General features: G+C 39.1%; 1 protein-coding gene across 2 annotated transcripts; it reads right to left on the bottom strand.

The window, feature by feature from the left end:
* On the bottom strand, nucleotides 1-27095 carry CYLD (CYLD lysine 63 deubiquitinase). 2 transcript variants are annotated; one of them, XM_048316470.1, is made up of 17 exons: nucleotides 26963-27095; nucleotides 22456-23116; nucleotides 21091-21258; nucleotides 19968-20073; nucleotides 18843-18938; nucleotides 17557-17673; nucleotides 15649-16028; nucleotides 14071-14236; nucleotides 13115-13256; nucleotides 12490-12612; nucleotides 11099-11190; nucleotides 9953-10019; nucleotides 8319-8451; nucleotides 7804-7912; nucleotides 6703-6821; nucleotides 5891-6107; nucleotides 1-4440 (listed from the first exon to the last, which is right to left on the bottom strand). In XM_048316470.1, the coding sequence occupies exons 2-17, from the start codon at nucleotides 22960-22962 to the stop codon at nucleotides 4256-4258; spliced, it is 2727 nt and encodes a 908-aa protein (XP_048172427.1). In that variant the 5' UTR covers nucleotides 22963-23116; nucleotides 26963-27095; the 3' UTR covers nucleotides 1-4255. The 2 variants fall into 2 exon arrangements, with proteins under 2 accessions (XP_048172427.1, XP_048172426.1); XM_048316469.1 differs by having other exon boundaries at nucleotides 20956-21258.
* Between the last annotated feature and the right edge of the window lie 744 nt (nucleotides 27096-27839).

The following is a 27839-nucleotide window of genomic DNA, read 5'->3' on the forward strand; positions in this document are numbered from 1 at the left end:
TAAGAATAATATTTTTAATTAATATTAATACAGAAAGAGCACATAGTACATTCCTTTCCAGCAGCAGCTCATTCAGCCCTATCATTGGAAAAAAAAAATAAATTAAGGCTAGTTGAGGGCAACCTGATCCAATGGTTTGTTTCCCTAGTGCCTTCTTGGAGACAGCCTTGTAAGTTCAAGAGACTATTTGTGCACAAAACATGGGATGTTTATTTAGCAAAACATCAAGAACAGATAAAAACATGCTTTGTTACAGTGGTAAAAATACAGAGCTTTCAAGCTGCTTTTTACACCAGCTCAGTTGGGAAACCACACCAGCCTGGTGTGCAGCACGGTGGTGCCTTGGTATTGTATGGAACAGGCAATTGTCAGGGATCATGGTGACCACGCCCAGCTCAGTGCAGTATAAAGTGCACAAGAAAAATAAGTGCATTGAAATGAACCATTTATGAGCAAGAGCAATTCTTGTTACACAGAGTACTTGCTTAAAATGGGAATCTCACAGGCTGTTCAGTACAACACAGTATTACAATTTTCAAGAGCACAGAATCAGTATCACATATTAGAAAGACCTTTACTGAACATAGATATTTTTTGTATTTTTTCCTCCAATTATCTGCCCCACCCAAGACAAGCCTGATGTAACTTATGGTGGGTTTGGTTGGGGTATTCTTGAAGGATTTTGTTTGCTTGAGTAAATCTGTAAGGCATCACCTTTAACTAATACCTTCTCTTTACCCTCCATATTCAAAATAAGCAAGGATTTAGTGGCACAGTGATTTGTTCCATTTTGAACCCCTAGTTCTAAAAATGTTTAGCAGAGCAGGCAAGTTGTATGGGGTGAAGGTTTTTTCCCAGCTACAAAAGTTTATGTCCTATGAAACTTTACATTTTTACAGGCTGACAGGAACCACGTTGTCAATGTATTTTCCTACTCACGTTAAGGCCATTGTTTAGCAGTACTTATGAGCCAAACCATGAAGCAATGATCTAAGTGCTATTAATTTGGGGGGACATTCGCCATATAAAAACAAGGAAAAGAACTGATTGGGAGGTTTCCAAATGCATTAAACAACATAAACATTGGGTGCTTAGTCACTGGAATCTTTGGGCATTACCGTTAACAGCAGTAAATGCTTAAAATGCAGGCTTCAAAATAGCTTATTCAAATCCCCTACAAATATATGCTGAAGGCTTAAAAAAACCACAAAAAAGTCTGCCTTTTTTACCCTTGCATATAAGTTATGCATGTAAGTTCACAAGTTTCCTTTCACAGTGAAATCACGTTTCTGTTTGTATACTTGTTTCTGAGAAAGGAAATAAAATTGGGGTTATTTCTTAACATTTCATTTACATTGCCAGATCACCTCCAATGCTGTGCAGTACAGCACACAGCAATACATTTTAGATCAAAAGAAGACTCCTTGATTGCCAAAACTAATTTTTTTGTGCATGCTACAGAAGACATCTCTGCCCTCTTCACCAGTAAACAACTAACCAACCATGTAATCATACACTACTGCTTGCAAAACTATTTACCATTTGGCAGTAATCTATAGTACAAAATGCAGGCTGTAAAGCACTGCCTGCCCTTCCAAACACAGTATTTGTCACCAAGAAGTGTGCACAGTAAAGAATACTCCCTACATGTCTCACAGGAAGAGTCCCCACTTCTTTTCCTTTTCCACTGAAAGGCCAGAAGATTGGAGGCAAGAAGCCAAGCAGCTCATTTACACCCATCTGTATCAATTCATTTCTGCTAATAAGAGTATCCTGACAAGCTGGATACATTCCAGTAAAAAAGAGTGGATATTTTGCTACAAGATTATTCACCTAGGAAACTTTAATATGGCTGCCAATTCCAATTCTCTCCTCTGGCCATAGCAGGTCCAAGACTGTTCTCCAAGCTCAGGCAGCAAGAGGTAACTATATGTAATGAGGCTGGGAGGGTTGGAAAGATGACACTGGTGGAAGACATGAAATTAATGCATTGGGGAAAGTCAAAAATAAATCTAGGGCTAGGGAAGAGAAAGAATCCACACATGCAGACTGGTCTTATGGGTACAGGTTTGTGCTTGGGCCTGTGTTTGCTCCTCGTTCAAAGGGGACGCTGCTTGCACCTCCTTCCAGGTTGGGACACAGTGGGCTTGGGGCTAAAAGGATCAAACCTTGCAGAGTAAGTTGAGTCTATTCTATTACTATTGTCTTTCTTGGCAAGGCCCCTCAGCATTTGCTTTGCAAACAGGGCTCTAAAAACATCACTTGAGGAACATGGATGCTGCAGCCAATCCTCCTCTTCAATACACAGCCAAGGGTGGGCTACCAAACCTGCTGCTCAGATTGCCCAGTGGGCTCCAGCCCATGGGAATGAACACAGGCTGCCCCTACTCTCGTTACCTACAAGATGCTTTGGTGGCATCTTTGTCAACACAGCTGAGCTGCTGCCCCAAAGCAGGGCGGATGCAGCTGAGGAAATGCCCATGGACAATAACCAATCCATTGACAGATGGTTATAGAATCCATCACCTAAAACCTCACTGAATTTTTTCAGGAGAGAAAGAGGTCAAGAGCTTAGGGTAGTACTGAAACAAAAGAGTTTTGCCAAGGAGCACAGACAGGATAAATAAGGCAAGGGAACATGAAAGCCAGGAGACTCTTGGAGGCAAAAGCAACAGTGACACTTCTAACAACCTTTCACTCTTGAGTGAAAGATTACAGCACACTTCATGCAAAGGCTAATGGAACAGATCAACCCCCTCAGCACCCCCTGCTTTACACAGAGTAGTCCTTCAAGCAGTTTTCAAACCTCTCTCTACTACCATCCTATGGTAGAGTGTGTCCCAAAGAAAGAGTCTAGGTTTTCCAAGAAAAACAAAGTAACCACATTTTCTACAATAAGGGATCAGTCTCCATTGCCTCTATAACAGTGGCTTTTTCACGTGGCTTTTCCTCTGTTGTATTTTGTTATCTCTTCCCTTCTATAGACTTCATCCCAAAAAGGAAGTTTCCATATAAAACATTTTAAGAGTTGAAAATGTACAGTTCATATATATGCAATTTGTACGACCAGATGTTACTGTATATATATAGTTGCATGTTTGCTAGTCAGTGTAGACAGAAGTAGCTAAAAGGCAACTAAAACAACAGTATTTCATTGCAAACAGGAACCAACAGACTTCAAAGTATAGTATTTTACATTAACACAGGTTTTGCAGCTTTTCAAGTTAGTTTTCATCAGGTACTTGGTATACAGTAAAACTCTGATCTACCTTTATTTATAGTTTCATCTTTCCAGGCAGAGATTTTTAATATTCTCTTTTTAATATTACTAATCCTGAAATGAAGAGTCAGATGTATAACATATTCCCAGGCAGTAGCTTAATGTACTGTAGAAAAGTCAGTTTTGTTTACCAAGGACTAGAATTCACTTCAGTAACATTCCCTGAGGCAATCCATGAATTTTATTGTTTTGTCCTGGAATCATTTGTGTACAGTTGCTGTTCTGTTCCAGACTGCTTTGTTTCTTTAAAAATAGACACTTAGAAAAAGCCATCTGTTAACTTTCATTGCTAATTTTATATTTTAGCAATTAAGCGTCCCCTTAATGCCCTCTTCTTTTCCTCTCTTTCCCCTCCAAAAATTGCAACTTAACAACACAGCAAGTCTGTGTGCTTGATTTTTGCAAGACAGTGATTCAGATCTTTAAATGAATGTTAATTTTTGGAACTGAAAAGAATGTAGTAGATAACATAATATGCAATGAGCAGTCTAAAATTTATCTTATTAAACTGAAGTTATTCTCTCTTTCAGAGAGAATCTACTGCATTAAAAAGATCAAGGGTGAGGAGACAGGGTGGGTGTAGAGAAACACGAGAATCCCTGTCCACAGAAAAGCACTGAACTAGAACACTGTATCCTTACATTCCCAATGGATAAGGAGATTTCTCCTCATATAATTTCACCTTTAACACTTCAAAAATGCCTGTGTATCATCAATGCACTTAAAGCTTTTAAGTTTTAGTAACTTAACTTTGTTTATAAAACAAACACACGCAAGCACACTTCCTAGAGTGCAAAATGCTTAAATACTTCAGTGACAGAACTCCATATGTAGTTTTTGGAACAGTAAATCCTCTTGATGTCATAGTCAACTTCTTCCATTGCCAGCAACGGTTGCATTGAACTACTCAAAACTGCAGCAAACCTAAGAGTGGGTAACTCTGAACTGTCTCTTCAGTTCTGCAGAGATCCTGGATCATTTGTATAAACTCATCGTTGGACTTTGATACATGCACATGTAAGCATCACAAAGCAGTCTTCGTGCACAACCTTGGATTTTTCTGGAATCCAGTGAGTGCAATTCTTCTAGAGACATCTTCAGGTATTCACCAACTTCTGGACACGGGGTGACTTGTGGAATGTTAAAGCCATTCTGACCTCCTTTTGAACCATAAGGAAAGAAGAAGAAACAGATTAGGAGAGCATCTACATGTGTTTGCTCTTTATAATGTACTTTTATTATGACAGCATCACCAGTTCTTGAAAACGCCTTCTAAAATATGCCACACTGGACTGCTGCAGGGTAAACATCTATGAAATGTGTATTGTTCAAGAAATCACAACTAGAGTCAGAATAGTGTAGTATTTACCAACAAACCACACCCACACAAACACCACACAAAGCCGGGGAGAACTTTGGGTTTTCATTAACACTAAAAATTTTGTATGACTTTAGGAGAGTGACCTGAATACATAAACCACCTCACGTGCACTGAATTTGTTAATAACAAGACAATTGGTAGCAGCTGATGAATTTACAAACCGTGTCTGCACCTGACTTGCAACACTAAGGCAGGGTTTGCTCCTGGCCATCTTCCACATAAAAATGAGCAAATTCAAACAACACAAGTATGGATATTCTGCTGTTCGCAGCAGGTATTTTTAGCTTATGAAGAAAAGCTGAAGAAAAATATTTGCAATACAAAAAACCCCCCTAAGATCAGCAGGAGATATTTCCAGCATCTCATGTGACCTAAATTCCTGAAATAAAGTGGTTCTTTACAAACTTCAGTCATACATATGTCAAGGAGTCTGAAACAAAGCTTGATTGTCTTCTGGCTGTTCTAAGAAAGTGACTCTAATTCTGTAGCAATTTCATTTTCAACAAGAGGCAAGATTCTTTTCTCCCTTCCAACTCACACTGTAACAGAGGGGTTCAAGAATACTTCATGCAAAAATCGTTACTATATGTCTGACACTTCATCTGTTACTGTTTTTCTCAGGCACCAGAATTGAGAGTCCATATTTAAATGGGATCTGTTTAAATAGCAGTATCTAAGAAAACATTTGTTTTAATGACATTTGTATTATTACAGGATAACAATTTTCCACTGATAACTCTAAAGAGATTCAAAGGAATAGCATAGATGTTGTAATGTGTGACTATTTCCTTTATTGTAAAGGCATTTACCGTAAATCATTTAAGAAAAAGCAATAAAAAAATTTGCATGCTGACTGATAATCACATACTTCCTGTTACATACAAATTGAAAGTACATTCCTGAACTTGATTATTTAAAATTAATTCTCTCTGCCAAATTTGCAAAGCATAGAAAAATGTATAAGCAGTCCTGCAAGAAAACTTCTGCAGTTACTTCTACACCATCTGCTTACTAAGGTATCCAATTTAGGTGAAATTCAGAATATGCAAATCAGCAGCTGCCACAAAATCAATGTGCTGAGGTAAAGCTGAGTCAAGATCAGTATCCCAGCATCACGTACATCAAGTTAAATGATACTAATAACCCAAAACGTCAAGAAATAGTCACTGAAATCTAAAATACATATACAAACAAGTAAGAGGAAATGAAGAGACTAAATGAGAGGTTACCATCCCGATCTGCCATGCTGTCGAAGAAGAGCCAGGCGGAGTCGTCCCTGCCGTACTTCACAAAGGCTACATAGTGGCTGGTCTCAATGCACAGAACTGCAAACAGCTCCATCTTCTGCGAGGGGATGCAGCCGTGCCGCCAGTCCCAGTCTGGCAGATCCTTAGGAAGTGACAACGGATTGAATTTATGACTCTGTCTCTTGGGATGAAGATGAACCTACAATTGAAGTGATATTTCAGAAAAGAAAAAACACCCCATAAGATTATTTGTTTCAGTGGCAGACAAAGCTAGAAAAAACATTACTGCTGAACAGAAGATTAATGGCATTAGAGAAGGAACTGCAGTAACAGTAGCTGACTAAATGTTTCATCTATTTTTCCCCACCAGTGTAGTTCAGTATTGCCCAGAAAATTCAAATCTAAGGTTAGAAGGGAGGTCAGGTTTAATGCAACGATTTCCTACTAAGCTCAGATTGGAAAACAAGCCATAAGTGACATCTTCACGCAATTTCCAAACAGCAAACTTAAGCATTTCTGTCATGAATTTTTCAAGTCTACCAAGGAAGCATGTACATAAAATTCGGATTTAAAGCACACGATTACTATTTCTCCACTGTGTCCAGTCCTGGATTTGGCAGTTGCCATGTTGATAAACAGGCAGGAGTTCCTGATCTGTCACCAAAGGAGACACTTCACTTGGTGGGTGGCAGCTGGTGAGGAAGTCTCACTGTGCTCTTCTACCTTTCTTTCAATTATTACAGCATTAATAGTTTTGGGTTAAACCCATGAGAATAACAAAGACAAGCACTTACTTGTGTATTGCATGTTTTGCAGAACTGCTTGATTTTGCCAGCAGAAATATCAGTGTCTTCATAACACTCCCTGCACTCGTACATAGCGAGCCCTCCGCAGATGCGGCACTGCCGGGGAGCTGCGTTTGCAAGAAAGGCATTAGTCTCCAGGCTGGGGAGGCTTTTTAAAAATGCAGGAGAACTATTATTTTAAATGGAGAAAGACACTACATTTACAAAAAGTTAAAATGAGATTGCTAATCAAAGCAGAAATGTACCACTCTATTTAACTTCTCTTTGGTGCAATGTGCATTAAGAGAAAAACATTTACACTGGTAAGTTGCAAAACAAGATGATAAAAATCAAGTGCAAAAACAAAAGCAAAACCAGGCTTTTAAATCATGTTAGCTCTCTCTTATCATATTGGTAGAGCTTGCTTAGCCCCTATGGCTATCAACACCACAAAAAAAAAAAAAAAAAAAAAGAAAAAAAAAAAAAAGAAAAAAAAGAAAAAAGCATAAGCTAATGGCCAAGACAGTGAAAAAAAAAGGCCATGACAACTTCAGAGATTATTACTCTAGAATTAATAAGACTGCCAAAATTCATTAATCTCAAATTTAAAACTAGGTGTCCTTCCTTTGGTAATGCAATGAAAAATTCAGTGGATGATCAATGTCAGAAACTTAGGTCACAAAAAGAAGTGATACAATTATGGTTGAAAAATGCAGTCGCAATATGCCATAGCTGCACGTCTTCATCTCAGGTTCCCTTCTAGTCTGATAACCAAATGAACAGCCATATTAATGAACTGCTTTGCTGCTAATAACTCAATTTTAAAAACACCCTCCTGAAATAACTTCAGTTGTACCGCTACTCAAGACTTAAATGAACACAATCAAGGAAATTGTATTTTATACATTCTTCTGTATTAGAGCTTCTAATTGACGTAAGGGAAAAAAGCCTTCTAGCCAGTAAACTTTCACTTCTCACCCTGAGCATCTCACACTATCTTGGTAAATATCTAATAGAAAAACAACCCAAAGAAGTACCATTAGTACTTTCACTGTGTTAGGCACTCTCAGCAACTCCCTTTCAGTATACAATGCAATGTTACATACTTACTGTCTTCAAGTAAGTCTGTTATATTTAATTCCAAGGATGGAAAAATTTTATTGAACATTTTGAAGTCTTTTCCAAACCGGGGCATCTGGATAATCAGGCAAGAGGGTGCCTAAGTAAAATACCAGAATATAATGTCATGAACTTGAGATAAATAATTATCTAAGTTTATAGACATTCTTCTAATGTTATAAATATATTCATGTTATTTCAACTCACAGCCCACTGACAGAGGTATCTAAAAGTATTAGTCCTTAAAACAACTTACTGGCAGCAGCTAAGAAGTTTTCTTTTAGTAATTCTTTACCTAAATCATTTTCATCTGTTCAGCCAAAGAATACATGTCATTAAGTGAACCTTAAAGTATTTTTGCTACGTAGGCATTCAGATCACTGACACAATATTCCCAATTCCACCATGTCTGCATGTTTTTACACCAAATACTACTTTTGTCCAATTGCTGAATGGACGGATATTTAGGTATGATCACTTCTAACAAGGCAACAGCTGTCACCAACCTCTGCAAACTTCAAGTTGCTGTTGATGAATGACCACTCTAGTAACTGCTGAATTGTTGGGACTCCAACTTTCTCATTTTTGTCCATAAAAATTTGATAGAAGTAACAGTCTTGTACTTTCTGACCTGCTGATCTAAAAACAGATTTAAAGAAAAGAAAAACCAACAGATTCTGAAGCTCTACTGTAATAGCGAGTATCTTACTAGGAAAATAACATCTACATGAAAATAGTCTACAAAACATTCCCTCTTCGTTGAAATATATTGTGCTTTAAAAAACCCCAAACAAACAACAAAGCCAAACAAAACACAGCCTCCTGCCCCCAATGACTAAGTACCAGGCAGTCAAGTATTAAATGTGGACTGATTATGGAAAAATCTAAAGAAAAAAAAAAAATCAGTGTGAGTTTCAGAGCATGTTTTAAAAACATATGGCTATGCATGGCTGAACTACCAACTGACACATACTTCCTAAGCAACTGCATCAAAAACTCCAAGACAATAAAGCAGCTTTCATTGAAGAGACAATTAGGAGTTTCAGTAATAAAATATCAAATGAAACAACAATAATTATCTTCAGTATGATGGGTTTAATGAAACATTTCCTCTAAATCAGGGCGATATTTACACTGCTTCCTGCAGTGGAAGTCTCACACAGATGGCTAATGTTGCTAGACTTGCTCTATAGTTAGCAGAGAATTCTCCAAAAGGATAATCCAGATTCAAGGCTGTCCAGCTCTAATTGTTAATACTCCTTCCAGACCTAGGCAAACTCTGAGGCAGGTTACCACAAACTGCCAATGCAAGCCATAGTAAATAGTCTGGAGAAACATCTTCATCCTCACCAGAAAACAAACAAACAAAAACAAAACAAAAAACCAAACAAAAGCACCAGCAAAAAAAAAAAGCACACAAAAAACCCACCCTTTCCACTAAACACACACACACCCCTACCACAAACCAATTATCCCGTTCAAAAAAAAAGAACCACAAAATCACAACACATTTCGTATGGACAGGGAGAGGGACACAGGATTAAGCTACCAATTTAAGCATGTTTTGAGGTCAGATGTTCAAAACATAGTCAAGTATCAAGTACCAATGTTTTTCAGATAATATTTCTGTTAAATAAACATAAATCTGATATATTTGGGAGGAGATCTGGAAGTACAAAAGAAAGGATATAGAAGACTGTGCTCAGGTTGAAGAAATGGTTTTTGCTACTATAGAGAAAAAGCATATAGGACTAACTAGCCTCTAACAGCAAATGAAAACAGTTAGGTAGGAGCTGTTTCATCTCAGCAGCAAAAGTTCCTGGGATGAAATTCCTGGGAGCTTTCATCAGATTTGCTATAAACTGTAACCTCCTCCCATCCCAGCCAGCATTTAAGCCAATGTTGCTTTTTAGAGTACTCAGGTGTTGAGAGGACTCTAAGAGCATGATGCTCAGTGTTACCACTACTAATCTTAAGCCTTCTAAGAAGAAACGAGACTTCTGAATTTTCCTTGACAAGCTCAGGTATGTGCACAATACACACAGACTGGTGCTAAAAGCTGAATGGTGGAAGATATGTTTTGTTCTCTGTATGGCACAGACACGACAAAACCCTTGAAGGCCAAAGAAAAAAGATTCACCTTATTTTCAATAGTGGCTCAACTCTTAGGATATGGTGGAATAAAATATTCAAAAATTCTTCTGGATCTGGAGGGAGGAGAGAAAAAAGTTTTGTTAACATGCAAAACCAGATACATTATTCAAGACTCATTTAAAGTGAAGATTTTCAAAATTTTCATAGAAAATTAGTAACAGTTAGTTTTTACAGCTTTATTACCACAATAAGATTATGACAAACTATGAACATTTTCATAACAAACCTCTATTTGTTCTTTTAGTGTTAAATGGCCCTAATAGAAGGTACAGGCTCAACAGGGCAACAAAGCTTTCCCGTAAAGTTAAAAAAGATGCTTTGTATTTCAGAGGAATCATCTGGCATCACACAACTTTTCCAGGAGAAAGAAAAGCTTTCAAAAGGAAACAATGAATCTGCAGAGAGCCAGTGAGGAGCAGTGACAGTAACACAAAAACTACACAACAGTCCCAAGTTCATCTAAACTAGAGACTGAGTTCTCTAATCAAGAATGCAGCCAACAGCAGCTTCCCAGAGGGCTGTTCTCCCCCATCACAGTTTGCTGGTGTATTTCTCTCCCTGCCACTAACTGCAGTAAATAGTGGTTCCAGCATTCAGTATTTACAAAGAAAGTAGTATTCTCCTGAATAAAAGCAAAACAGCTACATAATACAATGCTAATTAATCAATATATGGAGCAGAAGATCAAAAAGTTGGGAACTGATTTTTCTAATATGATTGGGACATTTTGTTCCTTAAAATACTACATAACCATTGTAACAATGAAATGTTGTAGTGCAAAAGTTTATTCCTCGGGGATCAAAGTGACATTGTGAAAGAGGACAAACACCCCAGCCTTATCACAGTCTTCTCCACCAACTGCTAGAAGAGAGTTACAGAGGCACAGGAAGGCACTAGAAGAAATCCAGGCAGTGGAAGACTGCACAAATTGTTCAGATAAGGCTCTTTACATACCTGAGGAAGCAGAAAAGACCTTTCTAGGAGCCAATGGTCCCTCAGATCTGTGGTAGAGACACTACAGCCACAGCAAAATATTTGGGTGTTTTGTTCTGGTATAATTATACTAAGGTTCCTCAGTTCCTTCATATTAGAGTCTTATAAGTCTCCAAGCAAGGCAAGCCTCCCCCATTACCTTTTTCCTCTGAAGTGAATCCTGATGCAGCCTCAACTTTTTCAAGTATTTTCCTCAGTTTCATTATTTTTGTAGCACATACGTATCCATATCTAAGATAAATGGGTTTAATAAGCTATGAGCTAGTTTGTGATCAAGTCAGAGAAGTACAAAAAACCCCCAAACCAACCAACCACTTAAATACTGAAATACAGGTTCTCAAACCCTTCTTTAACTGTATACAGTATTTCTTCAAACCTACATACTGATTTCTCATATTTAATCTGACTCCCAGTTTTCTTAATGTAGTATAAATTTAATGCAGTGCTCAATGTTCTTTTATAACCTTTAAGAGCATTTTTAATCATCAGCTTACCAGGATAACTGTTTTCGGATTTGTCAGTCAATTACTTTTGATTTGTTTTCACTCTAATTTGCACCTCTTAATATATCATTTCAGAATGTCACATAATAAACAGCACTGCCAGAGTTGCTAACAAAAAATAAATTTCAATATTTGAGAAAAAGTCACAGAGCTGTACTGCTGACCTAAGAAGCTGAGGCTTTGAGTATTTAGTCCTTTCCTCTCAAGTTTTAAGCATGGTAAAAGGACAGTAAGACATTCAGCCATCTCAGGCACCTGAGATTTCTGCTACTCAGTGTGTATCCTGCTATCCTACCTATTCCACACACTCTGGAACACACCAGACAAACCACACACTCCCTGACAAGAACAAGGCTTCAGGGGCCAACATTTTATTCCAGGAATCAAATAAAAACTTTGACATAAATTGTTCAGTGACAGCCCACAGAATTTTGGAACTACAACTGTATTATTCACTTGTTTGAAAAAAATTAAGCTTAAGAACAATAACTTTACACTGAGATTTTTGTTGCATCTCCTTTGCTCATTGTGCCTAAGAAATTACAAAGGTCATATTAAGTTCTTTTATTAAAAGCATTTTGGTCACTTACAGACCACATGTAAAAGGTAATGAAACTTCTAAAACACTGCTAAATTTATTGAACTGTGAAACTCCATATAAGATAACCCAACTAATTTTCTTACCAAGTACAACACCATTAAAAATATGTAAATATGAATGCTCTGAGAAAACATAACTTGTATTTATCAATACTTTTGTATTCGTTTTTGTACAAATTTTACAATGGCTTTGTGCTGATCCATTTGCAAATAAGAAATTACTGAAAACATTTTATCACTAAACAATGAATAACTATTTCCAGTTATCACTGAATAAATTTGCCATGAAGGAAAAGTAAAAATACTAAAAAAAGTACACTGAGTAGCAGAAGATAGCCAAATTTCTCAGATTTGCAGTAGGAATGCAAACACTGCAGGATCTCTCTAATTCACGTTAGACTAGAGACCAGTTCTTGTCTTTACTTACATTCTCAGAGGATTCACAATCTCTGTCCGCAGCAGCTCCTGAGTCTCACTATAATACTCTACATCATTCATTTCTTTAGGTCTGAGTAGCACAGTGTCCAAAACAGAGCTAAAAGAAAACAGGCTACAAAGAAAAAAGGAAAAGGAAGGTTGTTTTGACCATTTTAGATGCCTGAGCAACATAAGACAAACCCAGCAAAGCCACAGAAGAATTAACTAAACAAACTCAAAAGGAGGCAATTATGGACAGGGGACACAGCTGCACTAAATAGCAAAGTCCACTCCAACCCCGTATCCTTTCTGCAAAGTACAGAACCAGTTGCCCAGGCAGGGTTCCTCAAAGAAGCTGTAAGAGGCATTTCCCTCCCTCCACCTCCTGGCCTGTGCTCTCCTTATTCTTCAACCATTTACAGGCCAGGGACTCCCTTAGTCTAAACAAGCAGATCCATAAGGACTAGTCCAGTTTGGACATGACCAGCACTTCATTGCTTGCACTGGGAGAGCACAGCGACTGCAGCACAGGACACTGGGAGCTGCACAGCAATACACACAGACAGTCACTCAAGCAAAGATCACAGGTTCTGCATTTCTAGCATGGGATGCCACTATACAAATTATGAACTTACCAGAATAAGGTGGAGTCTAAGTAACAGGAGTTGTAATGACCCTGGATACCTTTCTTCTTTCCAATCATTGTCTCTAAACCTTCGTTTTCCATTTTTGGAGGAGTGTTTTCTTCTACAACTTCACTTAAGTAACCTCCAAAGGCTGAAATTTTTTTTTTCAAAAGACACTTTAAAGCCTCAAATTTTATCCCCCTTGAGATTTTCCTATTAATGTTTTATAGCTAAGCTGCTGCCTTAGTGTAAGCATTCCTTCTCTGGACTAGAATAGCATTATAGCTGAGACTCACTGTCTTCCAGAGAGTGAAGAAGGCCTTACATTCCACACTAGAGTGCTTCAGAAAGCCTGCAGCACTGAATTAATTTTATCCAGTAGGAATGAAGTTCTCCTTTCATTACAAATGCCCTGTTCAAACTATCTTACAAGTATCAGACACTTTTTTTTGCTGTTGTCCCAGGCAATACAACATGACCCAAGAAATCTAAAATACCCGAAGTTAGGGAACAAAAGGAGTTTTTCACCACTAACTTCCATCATAAAAATACATGCTTTTCTTTGTTAATATTTAGAGAATAAAATAATTTTATGTTATGGATTATAGAAAAATAACTGCCTTTATTTCTGATAATGTAATCATACAATGCTAGAGTTGTAAATACCATTTTCGGCAAGATTGTTTTACAACTTCTAAAGTAAAAAGTGTACAGCATAAAAAAATCCTATAATTTTATGACATTTCTTTTAATATATTAACATTTTCTTGTTCTAAAGCATAAAAGAATAATTCAAGAATCACTGTATTCTGTACAGGCTGATCTTCTATTCATTAATCTCAATTAAGTAATACCTGTACAGATTTCCAAGTGTTCAATACAAAGAACTTACTGCAGGAATGAATGAAACCAAAGCCCTGGCCAGTTCCCAGCTGATAAACAAGAAATAAGCAGAAGGTCAGTACCTAGAGAGTTGCAGCGCTCGATCTGGTTGGAAACAGGCTGGAGTGAGGCAAACCTGGAATCTGGCCTGCAGCTTTTGAGTTTAACAAAAAGAGCTTTCTTTGGAGCACAAGTAAAGTATCGAGTTCCTTTAAACGTTCCGTCCGTACAGCCTGCACATTCATCTTCCTGAAAATTCAAGTGAGAATTCACTGTTTTTCTTACTTCTACAACTCTGCAGTAAGACATTTGATAAAGTATCTACCCAGAAGTCACCCTTCTGCTACCCTGAAGCGTGATGCACACTCTTTCTGGAATTTAGTATCCAAAGTCTCGACTGAGGTGTTGTTTAACTGGATTTATTGAGGAAAATTAAGAGTTGCAGGTTTCTTTCTTCATGGTTAAACTTTCACTCCATCCAAAATAAAACAAGAATTCCATCAGAAGCAGTGTGGGAGAGGTGGGAGGGGAGACTGTGAATTTAACCTAGTCCAGATTCCTTCTGTAGTTAGAAAGAGCACTTTTTACAACTTAATTTAAATCACTGAGCATGGGGTAGTGTGAACAATTTCAGTGTGACTAGGCTGCACAAGAAAAATGCCTACTTCAAAACACACAAAATGTACATCAAGGAGAGATAACACAAACTAGGAGTGAACAACAACAAGCTGTTCTCTTCAAGAACAGGATTTAAGGTATATTGCCTGCTTACTAACAAGGGCTAGGCTTTAATGCAGAAATGCACGAGTGGCACCCAGGTTAATGCATGACACCCTATGGAGCAGTCTCAGAATGCCTGTGGCTTCAACTTCACCCAAAACACCCACAAGATCAGGACTTTTTTACAACAGCTGGAATTCCAGTCACATTCTCATTTTGCTTGTGTTTTACAAAATTTTATACTGCTTCATGTAAAATTTTATTGGGTATTATCCCAAAATAAAGAACCTCCTCTCCCTAATTGTGTATACATTCATTTAACCGATACCCCATCACAACCTTGGCAGCAGCTGCCACAGAGGAAATGTCAGTACGCAACAGCAATTAATGTTTGAGGCAACTGTACTTTTTTTTTTTTTTTTACAAAGGGCCCACAGAAACACAAAGAGCACATGGCTGTCAAATCAACAATATCACTACTGTCAATTATCAAAACCAGTCCTATGGCTCTGACAGTCATCACTCTGACTGCCTGTTTGCTGATATGCAAACAACAAACAAACAAAACTTATATTCAACAAAGACTAATACAGCTAGAGAATTTTATGTAAATTTCCATTTCAAAGGACCTTTAAATTTCATTTTTCAATTACAATCTCCATAATGTAAACAAAGGACACTCCTTTAATGCAAGAAAGTGATCAGTCCTACATATTCCATTGCCCATTGTGATCCAAAGACATCTCAGAGCCTATTAACAGGGTAAGGTGTAGGGCAGCCACAAAAGTCAGAGCTTATCAAAGAATTTAGTGCTAAGGAGATCACATGGTAACCTGTTGGGGCAAATCCCCCAGACTGGCTGTTTTTGCAGCATATACAGGTACCAGCTCTGATAAAGAAAACTAGTAATTAACATTAATATGAACTAGAATTATATTTACCAGTTCCAGTCCTGCTAATACTTCATTTACTCCAGGGGGCTGGCCAATCCAGCGGATTACTCCATAGAAAGGAGGATTTTCTTTAACTTCTGCCAAGGAACCTGCTTCAAGACCATGTGAGTTTCCAATTGGTCCTGCTGTTGATGGACTCTCCTGGGTAGCTGTAGTATTCGCATCACCCATGACTGACTGAACAGATAAAGAGAGAGGACTATGTCCCATAGTACCATTAGTACTTGTTGTTTTTGTCAAGCTAAAGGGGAGGGAGTGAAATCTGTTTTCTGTAGACACAGAGTTTGTTACAGGTGGCTGCAGTGGTGGTGAAGAATGCCCAAATCCAGAAGATGAATCAGTAAGTGATTTTGAAGGGTCTTCAGCAGCTGTTAAAATCAAAACCAAGATGTTAGTTAAGTGTTGGGGTTTTTTTTCCCTGTATTAAAAAAGGACAGACTTGGCTATCAAACCAGCCACATCTGATTTAACAGGTGGGAAGCACTAACACCTGGGGACATTTAGGAAGACTTTTGTCACTTGGCAACACTGGAGACACAGAACTGACTGAGCAGACACTGCTGCAGTCCCACCACTTTTACCACAAGCAACAGAAATGAACAGCACAGAGAAAGGAGATGTTAGAAACTACAGGAAGGTTTAGATTGAAATCTTTTTTTTCCTCCTCACATGAGGCTTTCTTTGAACATGAGCTAACAGCTCCAAGGATTATTACTGTAAGGGACAAAACCAGGAAGAGCTCATTGGTCGTTGTGACTAAGGGAATTCTTTGGTTCAGAGCTTATAGAGACATAAATAATTGCTTGCAAATATTTGCAAACGGAAGAGTGCTTATTCCCCTGACTATCACAACAGACTTTGGTTTTAATACAAGGAATCTATCAGTATCTATAAAGAATAAAGGATTAAATATGTCATGACCAGTGCAGTGCCTGATAAAAGAGATCACAACTCTATGTAACAGCACAAGCACTCTGTGTCTTATCTCTCTACATAGTCATAGAATACCCTGAGTTGGAAGGGTCTCTAATACACAATTGGTATTCACAGAACAAAAGCATCTTCATCTTCACCTGTTCTCCCCATGCTATTTCATTAAATGAAGTTAATGTCTTAAAAAATGTTTAAAAAAAAAAAGACATCTGTTACACAACCAAGAATAACTTTAACCCATTTTCTTTTGTGGTTCAATGAATTTAGGGGCTACTGCTGCTATAGGTTTCCATTGCAAATTAACATTATTAGTTTAGTATTTACCCCTTCAGTCACGAAGCCAGTTAGCCACATTTTTCTAAAGTTTACCAGGAAAGAAAAAAAAAAAAAATAGGTCTGGAAGCAAATCAAGCTATATTGATCCTTTAAGTGTGTGCACTCATACTTTTAAAAACCAAAAGGGAGATTTTACAGAAGTAACTTTTAAAAAAATACAGAAAAAACCCCATGTATGCTTAGATAACTTCCCTGCTCCCACTTCCAGACTGATTAGCTGGCATGGCAGATATTACAGTTCCCCTGGATCTGTAACGTTAGCTACAAAGACAGGCGAAATGCAATTACTCCGTATACTCAGCTACAAGGAATATCTTCGTGTCTTCCATCCCAGCCTCAGCTTTTATTCTGCCTGTGAGACATGTGCATTCCCACAGAGCTGCACATGAGTTGCCAAGAACGTAATCTCCTACACGCAGAATAAAACCACAGGTCACACCAAGACAAGAGTACCTTTTACAGAGCTTTCAAGATGCTTTTTCTGTAGTATGTATTCCACTAAGACAACACAGTCCAACTGTTCTACATTTAATCTCATCCTTGTTTTATTTGAAGTGCATAATGTACTCTAGTTTTGTTTTGGGGGTTTCTAAAATAAATATATAAAAAACTATCCTCTTTCTTTACCTTCATCAATATACCATGGGGGTTTTGTTTTTGTTTGAGGCTGAGAGTCAACTGATGAGCCATTTAATGTATAGAAGACTTCAGATCTGCTTCTATTTCCAGGTTCAGAGGTAGATCCTAGAACACATATTTTATTGAAGAGATTAATCTCTATTTACAAAAGGTCACTTACACTCTTATTTCATAGTATAAATTTGTTATACTTTCAAGAATATACAACTGCCTTTCCACAAAGGAGCAAACCCTCCCATCAAGGCTAACACAGTTCTAAGCTTACAAGGTAGAAGTCTACACCAAACCAACATACACTCTAAGCTGAAATTTCAAGTCACCAAGCTTAAAAGAAGGCAGCAGATATCTCTCAAGAGCAAATTTTTCGTGACTATAAATTATGGACAGAAGAAAGTATTTGCAATACAGTTACAGCAGGTGGGTTTTGGTTCTAAAGCACTGAAATTTCACAGTAGGCAAATAAATTACTGATCTACTTTCAATTCTATAACTTGTGCCAACATATAACTACAGTTACCACAGTGAAGATCATCTCTGCCAGCATCCAATGCCAAGTAAAATGACAACTTACAGAATATACTATCATGAGTATTCTACTATCCAATGTAGACACAGAATTTTGATTTTTGCCTTTAGGAAAAAAAAAAAAAAAAAGGATAAATTGTTTCTCTTTCAATTTTGGGTTTTTTTTCCTGGGAGGATTTTCAGAGCTGGACAAAAACAGAGTCAAGGAAGTTTATATTTTAGGAATTCGATTTTGGTTTTGAATCACAGCAAAATTAATACAGGCATTATTAAGTAGATCTGCTCCGGGGCTAAAAATTTTGAAGTTCCTTGTTCTGCAAGAAGACAACAGCAAACTATATATACTAAAAACCAAACCAAAACGAAACAATAAACACACACCACACTTCCAGAGAAACGGAAGGCAGCCCTGACCCAGTGATACTAGACAACTAGGTAATACAGTCTTGAATTTTTGCTAAACCTCAAACTCTTTTTCATGAAAATGAAGGCAGTTTGAGCAATCCTAACTTAAACTGTCTACCATCTTTATAATGATTAAATAAATTCATACTAACACTCTACTTCACAGAAATTTAACTTTTAACTACAGTTGCACTTGATCTTAAAGGTCTCCGCCCACCTTGATGATTCTATGAACTTGACACATAACTGATATGATAAATCAACTGATAAAAAGACTTTTTTTTTTGCAAACAACAAAATTTTGTAATCTTACATAACTAAAGAAAATCCCTTGCCATACGTACCTATAGCCTTTGGCTTACTATGATTGAACGAGCTTTTGTCACCACTTCTTGAGGTATAGGCAAGCTTGGGAGGTCTCCTGTCCTGTGACACAGTCTCTAAGACGTGGTACATGAAGAGAGTATTAGCTTCCCTTTTCTAAAGTTCACCTCAGAATGTAACTGAACAAAGGTCTGCCATCACAAGCTTTAACACTGAATGGAACAAAGCCTTGTTTGGCACATAACCAACATTTTATATGTATACAATTTGCTTTTATCACATCAGCAATTGTTTACTCTGAAGTCTACCATTACTTCTTGAACATATCAAATAGGTTGACTTTACATCCTTCAACATATGTATCTATTTCCACTATGGGAAACAGATGCAAGAAATTTTAAGGTTTTTATTCTACCAACACATCTACAATAAATGCTCTTTTCAAAAAAATGGAGACATGCCCATGAATTCTCCAGAGAAGAGCAGAAACTTTGTGCAAAAACATGCATCTCAACTAAACCAGCATGCAGGAGGCAGACGTAAGAAAAGTCAGTCAAACTGAAGAGTGAGAACAACAGTTACAGACTACAGTCATTAGAACCTGCCTAGAGACAGAGCCCAAACAAAAGTCTCATATAAACTTTCTTTTCTTCAGAAAAGGAATCAGGGTACCGCAGTTGTTACAAATTAACACTATTCAGTGAATTACTTCAGTGAATTTTTCCAGTCTTGACAGGCATTTCCAAGTATTTATTCACAGAATGTACACCTAATACTGTCAACACCTTTCAAGCAAAGAAAGAACAGCTTTCTGATCAAGATACTTGAACTCCTGGAGTAAACTGAACAACAGTCCATAGAAAAGATTCCCACTACACTCACATATTCATGAATATTATACACTGCATAGTATTATAAATACTATACAATTTAACAGGAATTGTGTTCAGTATTAAAGCTTTTCTACTAGTGAGACTGTAACCCAAAGGAGGGTGAAACTGAAGAGAAGTATAATACAGAAGGTAATTCAAGTGAATTTAGGATATTAATTCTGCTGTATTGTTTTAATCATATAACTGTGCCTAGGTGGAGGATGTCCTAGATGCTGTCGAAGTCTGCCTTCTGGCTAAGAAAGCAGGGCATACCTGGAATAACATCATTGATATGCAAAAGAAGTGTACTTTCAACACTTGCAAAACTGCACAGCTGTATTCCATTATATCTTCCATCCCAGTTTCCAATCGGATTATCCTAAAAATAGAAAAACACATTACATGTATCCCAAAAGAAGATTTACATCATACTGAGTACACACATATGTCTTTAGGAATATAAAAAGTAGGAAAATGAAAGATTTGACAACATCTACTTTTTCCTGTAACAAATTTTCTATTTAGAATAGACAAACATTACAGTCTTTAAAGACAAAAGCTTAAAACCTGCTCTCTTGAGAAGTAGTTCCTACTTTAACAAGCATTTCTCTTCTAAAAAACATTGCTGATAAACAAGCTAGAACAACTCCAGTGCATTGTTATGGAACAGCTGCTGCAACCAAGAAAATGGAAGCATCTAACATATAAAACCAGAACAATCTTGAACTACCAAAAATTTAAAAGCTGCTTATTTAAAAAAAATTCATGTTGCTAGAAACAATTTTTAATGACAAGCTTCACATTTTCTTGAGAGATCAACTTTTGTACTTGAAACTCATACTTTTAAGGTAGAACAAAGTCAAACAAAACAGTTACATGAAAAAAAGCTTTTTAAAACGGCTAACAAAAGAAAAAGACATCCAGCCTACTTTTTTAACAGGCAGAACAAAGCCAGTCTCACAAGACGAACACTCAACTCCATGACTTCAGGACTGACACCTAACATGGCAAGTAGCTCAGTGGAGGCTCCTCAGAGTAAGCAGAGTATTTTGCCTGAACTGTTTAGCATCAAATAGGACACCATTTACCTGATGCCAAGAAACAATTACCACCAAGGGGCATCTTTGAACACAGTGTTTATTTCCCATTTTAGGTCAGCCTCCGCTGAAGTAGCTTGTGGATAATGTTTCTTCTTCTAAGTGCATGTCATTCACTAGCTAACACACATGCAGAAGTTATTAAAGTCAGATTATTTTCTTACCATGTCCACTCCAACAACGTATCCTAAACTTTCGTTTCCTGGTAAGACATCACAGAATATAACTGTCCCATACTCTATACTCTCTCCTATCTTCAGAGAAACCCTGGAGTTGATCTCCAGAGGAGGAAGTTCTACCTGCATTGTGTCAACTGGAGCTGCATAGTCACTTTCCAGTTCATTGTCATCATCTTCCACCAGCTCCAGTTTGTCCAAAGCAACAAAAACCCCACAATCCTCATCACATCTGAAAAGCTGCTTGCCTTGGTACTGTCCATCAGTAAAGCCCTGACCGCGACCTTCTTCCTAAGTGTCGGAGGAGGAAGAGGAAGGGAAAAAAAAAGAAAAGATAAAAAACCAAACCATGTATTCTGTGAAAAAACAGACTACTAAAAAAGCAGCAACACAATCCAGTGTTTTGGACAAACTGCACTAAGAATTTGCCTGATGAACTATCGTTATATTGAGAGAATTCTGTTGTCAGAATCTGTGGCAAATACACAAACTGTCTATCTCAGGAGAATAAAGAGCAAGATGTCATTAGATTAGGGAGTAGCCGCAGGCAGAAGCCTTTATAGTCAGAGAAGCATGTTCTCTTCAGGTGCAAATTTTGCTTCAATCATCAAATTTTTGCCATATCAAGACAAGACTACTTACTAGACATAATGCTAAGCATTCAAAAATTCCACTTATATGCCATATAAGTGAAATGATTTTCAGAAACACTTGGGCCTGATATTCCTTGAGGTTCTCAGTGGGAATTACAAAGAGTCCAGGAAAAGTTTAAAGAGTACTTTGAAAAATATACTCCTACAACAAGATGAGAACTCTCCTGAGTTCAATAGCTTACGGTTGCCATTAATTTTGTACAAGTATCTCACAAGGAGCATACAACAGGTACATTCTCTATTTTAACTAGTTGCCATTGGACTTTTAGGAATCTACAAAAACAGCAGCCCTAAAATCCAACCCTGCATTTATGGACTGTATCCTGACACCAGAAAACAAAGCACTCAACAGAAATCTGAGAGTCTGATATTCACCATGATAGGGATGCAAGCATTTTTGCCCAGAGAAGTTGTGGATGCCCCATCCATGGCAGTGTTCAAGGCCACGATGGATGGAACTCTGGGGAACCTGGTCTAGTGGAAGGTGTCCCTGCCCATAGCAAGAGGTTTGGGACTACATGATATTTAAGGTCTCTTCCAACCCAAACCATTCCATGATTCTATGAATTAAATTTTTCTGGGCTAGAGGACTCAGAGTATGCTCAAGTCTTTCTGCCAGCCCATGCACCACATCCAGCTTCACTTAACATGGAGATTACAAGGCTGATCCGATATGGCACATTCACATAAAAATATTTATGAGAACGAAGGTACAGTTTTTAGGGGTAACTATGCTTCTAGAAAAAAAATTATTAGGAGTTTCTCCTTATAGTGAAGATTTATTTAGCTCACCTCATAAAGCATATCTGATACTACCCCTTAGCAAGTAACTTACCAGCAATTCTACTCCAAAGTATATCCCTGTTAGGGACCTTTCTTGCATTAAGGGCCCTCTGAAGCGAACAACTCCAGGATATTTCTCATCCCCTGATCTCAGCTGTACTCTAACAGGTGAGCCAATATCTATCTGGACGCCTTTAGCTAACCTGCTTTTGCTTTTAAACAAACTGTATCTTTCCTCACAGTTAGTAATAGCCAGAAGCAACTCTGCTAGTTTTTCGTTTATTTCTATAACATCCTTCTCATCCACAAACAAGATTGCATGAGGTTGTTCCAGAATCTTTAATCCAATCTGCAGTTTCTTGCCTTTACATGGAATATTTCTGGAGTGTGCCACAGAAGAACGGTCTTGAAAAAACTGCCCAATGCTACCTTTGGGCACTTTCAAGAGCTTTTGAGTCTGCTTGTCTATGACACTGCATTCCTGGAGAAGCAAGTAAAAGATCCGCTCTTCCCAGTAGGACGAACTTGCTTTTTCTTGACTCCATAAGCCTGAATTCATTGTGATTAAAACTTTAAAAGCTGCACAGAAGTCTTCAAGAAAAATAAGCTCTTGATTTATATGCAGAGATCTTTCCAAATTCTACTGAAGGGTCCAATCTTTGTGAAACAGTGCAATATTCCTTCTGCAAAGAAACACATTCAGAGCAGGAAGCCTAGAATAAAAAGAAAAGAAAAAACAATTGAATTGGGTAAGTACAGCTAGTCTTAAATAAAACATAAAACAATTTAAATCTGTGACCAGACTCATTCCTCATACAGATCAGAGTTCAGCAAATGCAAGGCAGTGACCACAATCCCAGAACAGCCACTGTACTGCTGATCATGGACAGACCCATTTACCCATCTCTGCTCCTTATTGCTGTGTATTTCATTTCCTTCTCTAGTTCCTTGAAAAAAGGGGTTGTGGAAAACATGTAATGAAATGCAGAAAACAAAGAAAACACACATAAGTGAAAGCAAAAAGAAAACTTAAGTGCAAATGAACATGAATAAACAACCTGCTCTGGTTTACAAACAATATTTTAATGAAACTTTCCACTATAAAGTTCTTTTCCCATGTTTAGTGACTACTTATTTCTGACAAAGTGCACTGCATCTGTCATTCTGCATAACATTTTGATTTAGTGAAGCAGAAAATTTTGTTGACAAAATAGAGCAGCAGAAAATGGGAACTTTAGTAACTTGTAACAGCCATTTCTTTAATAGAAATGGACAGTTCCAGTAATATACAATATATGAAAACCAAATTGTGCCAACATTGCAACATGCAGTTCTCAGAAAAAAAATTGGAGGCTCTTACTTTTATCATTCTAGAAAGATAGTTCACTTCAAAGTAAAAAATACCTCACTTTCAGCTATTAAAAAACCATGGAAGCAAACACCTTGGTTAAACATCATCTTAAGAACTATAGCTCACAACCAATGAAGTGAAAAAGAACAATTTAAAAATACTTCTTTGAGCATATGTGTCGTTAGTTCACACTGGATACACAAAGAAAGAGACTTTCGGAAATAAACGGATCTTCTTGGGACATACAAAGGGGTCTGTTGTCTTTGTTACCCATTGCTACTAATAGTGCTGTAATTATTTTTCTCATCTTTTTAAACAGACAGAGTATTTAACAAAACTCTTTCCCCAAAGAAAAGTAGTAACTATAGACAACCTGAAATTTGGGCAAAGTCTCAACTTTCAGTCCCTAGGAACTCACACATTCCTGTGCTGCCTCGGTGAGGCTCCTGTACCATCCAGACACTCAAACCTGCTTCTCATCTGCACAGATGTGACACGTGGGTGTCAGTGTCACCACCACACTTCAACACTGCTGCTGCAGCAGCTCACAGGAGTTCTGTGGCTTAATGTGTTTCCATCTGCAAAGTAATTAACACCTGAGGAGCAGGATCTAGACAGTTTCTGATCTCACTGAAGGAAAGTCTGGTAGACCATCCATGTGTTTCCAAGCTAAAAAATATTTTTCCTCACTTTCATTTGATACATATAAATGGGCTTTAACGTTTGTTGATGATTAACAAAAAAGTGGTGTGAGCATGGGACTGAAATAGTTTATGTGGAAACTGATGAAAAACACAGCAGGATTCCCCTCCCCCTGCGCCACATGGAAACATGATTAAATGACCATTAATTTTTTTTAAGTCTACTCAGATGTTAAAATAAGAGTTTCATACAAGTTCTGATTGGTTTGCTTCCCTTACTTTTTTTCACACAATGGGAAAAAAACCTTGTCTTGCTCTTCATAGTTCCATTTTATGTTCTCAGCTTTCAAAAGCTGGCACACTTCACTTACCTTTCTTTTTTTTTTGAGCCATTCCACAAAGTTTCTCAATCCCCAGTAGACTACAAACAAGTATCTCTGACATTACAGGGATCCTGATAAATAATTAATTTTAATAAGTATGTATGGAATAATATATTAAAAGAGGAAGTCCGTTCAACAGCTTGAAAAAGGTTGATTGAAAAAATTTATTTAAAATAAGCTTTATCATATCTATTTTTTAGTAAGTATAGCTTGCTTGCAAGTTCATTGCTGCAATAATAAAATCTTCACATGTTTAGTAGTAAAGAATTCAGTGAGAAAACATGCCAACAGCTGCATTTAGATTATGTAATAACTTTATGTGGTGTATGGTCAGTCTCTCAAAGCCCTAGTCATCCACAGAAATGCTACTAAACCCACTGGATATAGTACCAAATGGCTTTCTTTCAAAAAATAATTCATTATCCCTATATCTCTATGCCTTCCTTTAAAAACTTATCTACAACCACCGTCCCATACAGCTTTAAAAGCCAAATACCCTTCTTTTAGAATAATACAAGTGATAAATTAGATTTCAAGAGCACAGAAAAGCTTGTTAAAAGGACATTAAGTTTTGGCAGTGTATCAAAAGTACATTTGCATACACCACTGATTTTAGGATTATTTTTACAGCCATTTTCCATGGAATTCTGTGAATAAAGTAAAATCTTTGCTGAACAAACAGGGTAGTCATATCAGACTATGACCAAAATCAACTATTAGACCACTGTATGATTAATTTGGAAACCAAACAACTTAATCCTTACCAAAAAGTCAACACTGCACAACACACCAGCAACTACAACACTTCTGCAAACCCCAGAGTACTTGACCACCAATACAGACAATTTAAGTGTCAGAGCCTGTTAAGCTGCATCCTTCTGTTCCACCTAATACCTCATTTTTTTCATGCTCTAAAGACTTTGAGGAGAAACAGGCAAAACACAGTTACAACTGCAACACCACACAGTTTGCAAGAAAAACACTTTTAAAAAATTGTCAGGTGTAGGCCATAAGCTACTTAACTTCAAAGCTTCCCTAACTTCCTTTATTCCTCTGTCATGAGCCACTGTTGCCGCTACAGAGACATCTCATCAGAATAACAGTTTGCTCTGAAATTCAAGAGCTCTGCTTCTACCCTGCAGGAACCTTACATGAACTATATAGAGATGTTTAAACCAGCTATCAGGTTTCAGAATGAACACACGTCTGTGGCTCTGATCCAGAGTATAAAATGAAAAGGCTAAAATAAACTGCACAGTTTCTTAAAAAAACTTCCACTTTAATACCAAAAATAATTTAACCACCTGAGATGCACAGCTCTGTTTTGCAACAGCCCAAAACCAATTTTCACGTGAAGGTTAAAACTAGGAGCAGGGAAATTTAGTTGCAGCTCAATGTACACAGAATTACATGCTGGCAATACAAGCCATGAGTGGAAGAAATAGAAACTGTTTCTCAAAAACAGCGGTTGAAACAGCCTAATACAAAGACGTTCGTACTGGTAACATGATTCCTAAGGGAAAATGCACCGGCAGTTGTGTTCGGCGTTATAAATCTGATTCAAAAAATCCCCGTGAGAGGAAGAACAGGAATCATTCTCAAGGGCCAGAATGCTGTGGCGTTACGAGATTTGCCAGTACGGCCGCCCTGCAGACACCCCGCGTCCAGTCTTCCCCAAAAAAAATGAAATACGTGTGCTCAGATTCCGAAATGATACGGAATATCGTATTTCACTTGGTTCTCTCACGGAGTGTTTCATGGCAAGACACGTCCATGAGACCCACATGGCTCCGTGCAAGGCTCAGCTTTGGAGAATTATTATCCTCCCCCCCCCCCAAATCTGAGCATTTTCTCTCCTCCCCAGGCGGCTGTGTGCAGGACGGGGAAGGAAAGTCCCGAAACACTTCTTGAGTAGCCAACGCGTTGCCCGGGGATTGAGGCTGAAGTGCCAGAAAGGCCCAGCAGGGCCCGCCAAGAGCGGAGCCACCGCCACCCCCGGCCCAGCCCGGCCCCGCCGCTGGGCCCGGCTCCCCCAGAACCGCAGGGGCGCCTGCGGCGGCTCACGGCGACCGCCCACGGAATCGGCCGGAGCGCGGCCTGATCAGGCGCCCGCGCCAGCCGCGCCCCTGCCTGACGGCGCCGAGCGACGTCCCGCGGCAGCGCCCGACCCCGCTCGCTCCTCACCTCCTCATGCTCGGCCCGGGCTGGGCCTCCCGCCCGCGGGTCCGTCCCGGCGCCCTCACGCGCCCGACGCGCCGGCCCTGCCCTCTCCGCGCTCCCCCATAGCCGCCACGGCCGCGCAGCGAGCGCCCGCACACCCGCTCCTGCTGCCCCGGCAGGCCCTCCCCCTCGACCCTCCGCCGTGCCCGCAGCCAATCACAGCGCGCCGGGGCCACCGCTGCGCAGCACTATTGGCAAGAAGCGCCGCCAGTCACGAGCGGATCCGGGGCTTTCCAGTGCATCGCGGTTGTATGAGCCGCAGGGGAGGGGGCGGATGGCCGAACCCGCCCCCTAGAGAGCGCTGATTGGTCGCGCAGAGCGAGGGGGCGGGACTTCTGGCGCTCCGGAGGCGCTGATTGGATGACGTGCGCGTGCCCCCAGCGGTGGGCGGGCACTGCGCCGCGGGGTCGGTGCCGCTGCCACGCCCCGGTCCCGGCCCTGCGCGGGCGCTTGGCTCCCTGAGGGCTCTGGAGCCTGCGGGGTGCGCTGCCCGAGGCCGCCCCGCTCCAGCCCGCTCTGGGAAGGGACACGCCCGCGTCCAGCGCTGTGTCCTGAGCCGGAGTCGCTGGTGGTTGTCCCCGGCGCGCGCAGAGAGGTTCCTCGGGAGGTGGCAGAGACGTCCCGGTGCAGTCATGATGCTCCCCGGGAAGAATTAATTGCAGAATTAATAACAGGCCCTCCGTGTGGGCTCGGGAGGAGCGCCGGAGCGATTTCAGCCGTGCCGGTGCACAAGGGGCGGTTTCCCCTGCACAGCCCTGACCTTTCCGCGTGGTGAGCTCGGGGCAGTTCCGCAGAGTTCCCAGAGCCTGTTCGCCAATGTCAGACTTCGGTCTGGATTCAA

This window comes from Corvus hawaiiensis, chromosome 12 (assembly GCF_020740725.1).
Source record: "Corvus hawaiiensis isolate bCorHaw1 chromosome 12, bCorHaw1.pri.cur, whole genome shotgun sequence".
Lineage (NCBI taxonomy): Eukaryota > Metazoa > Chordata > Aves > Passeriformes > Corvidae > Corvus > Corvus hawaiiensis.

Excerpts from the sequence above, each read along its gene's own strand:
- CYLD (XM_048316469.1), bottom strand. The coding sequence starts at position 22,962 with ATGAATTCAGGCTTATGGAGTCAAGAAAAAGCAAGTTCGTCCTACTGG. Across the intron at positions 18,939-19,967 it reads TATCAATGATGTTATTCCAG|AGACTGTGTCACAGGACAGG; the intron begins GTATGCCCTGCT and ends ACCACGTCTTAG. Across the intron at positions 7,913-8,318 it reads GCAACTTGAAGTTTGCAGAG|GCACCCTCTTGCCTGATTAT; the intron begins GTTGGTGACAGC and ends TATTTTACTTAG.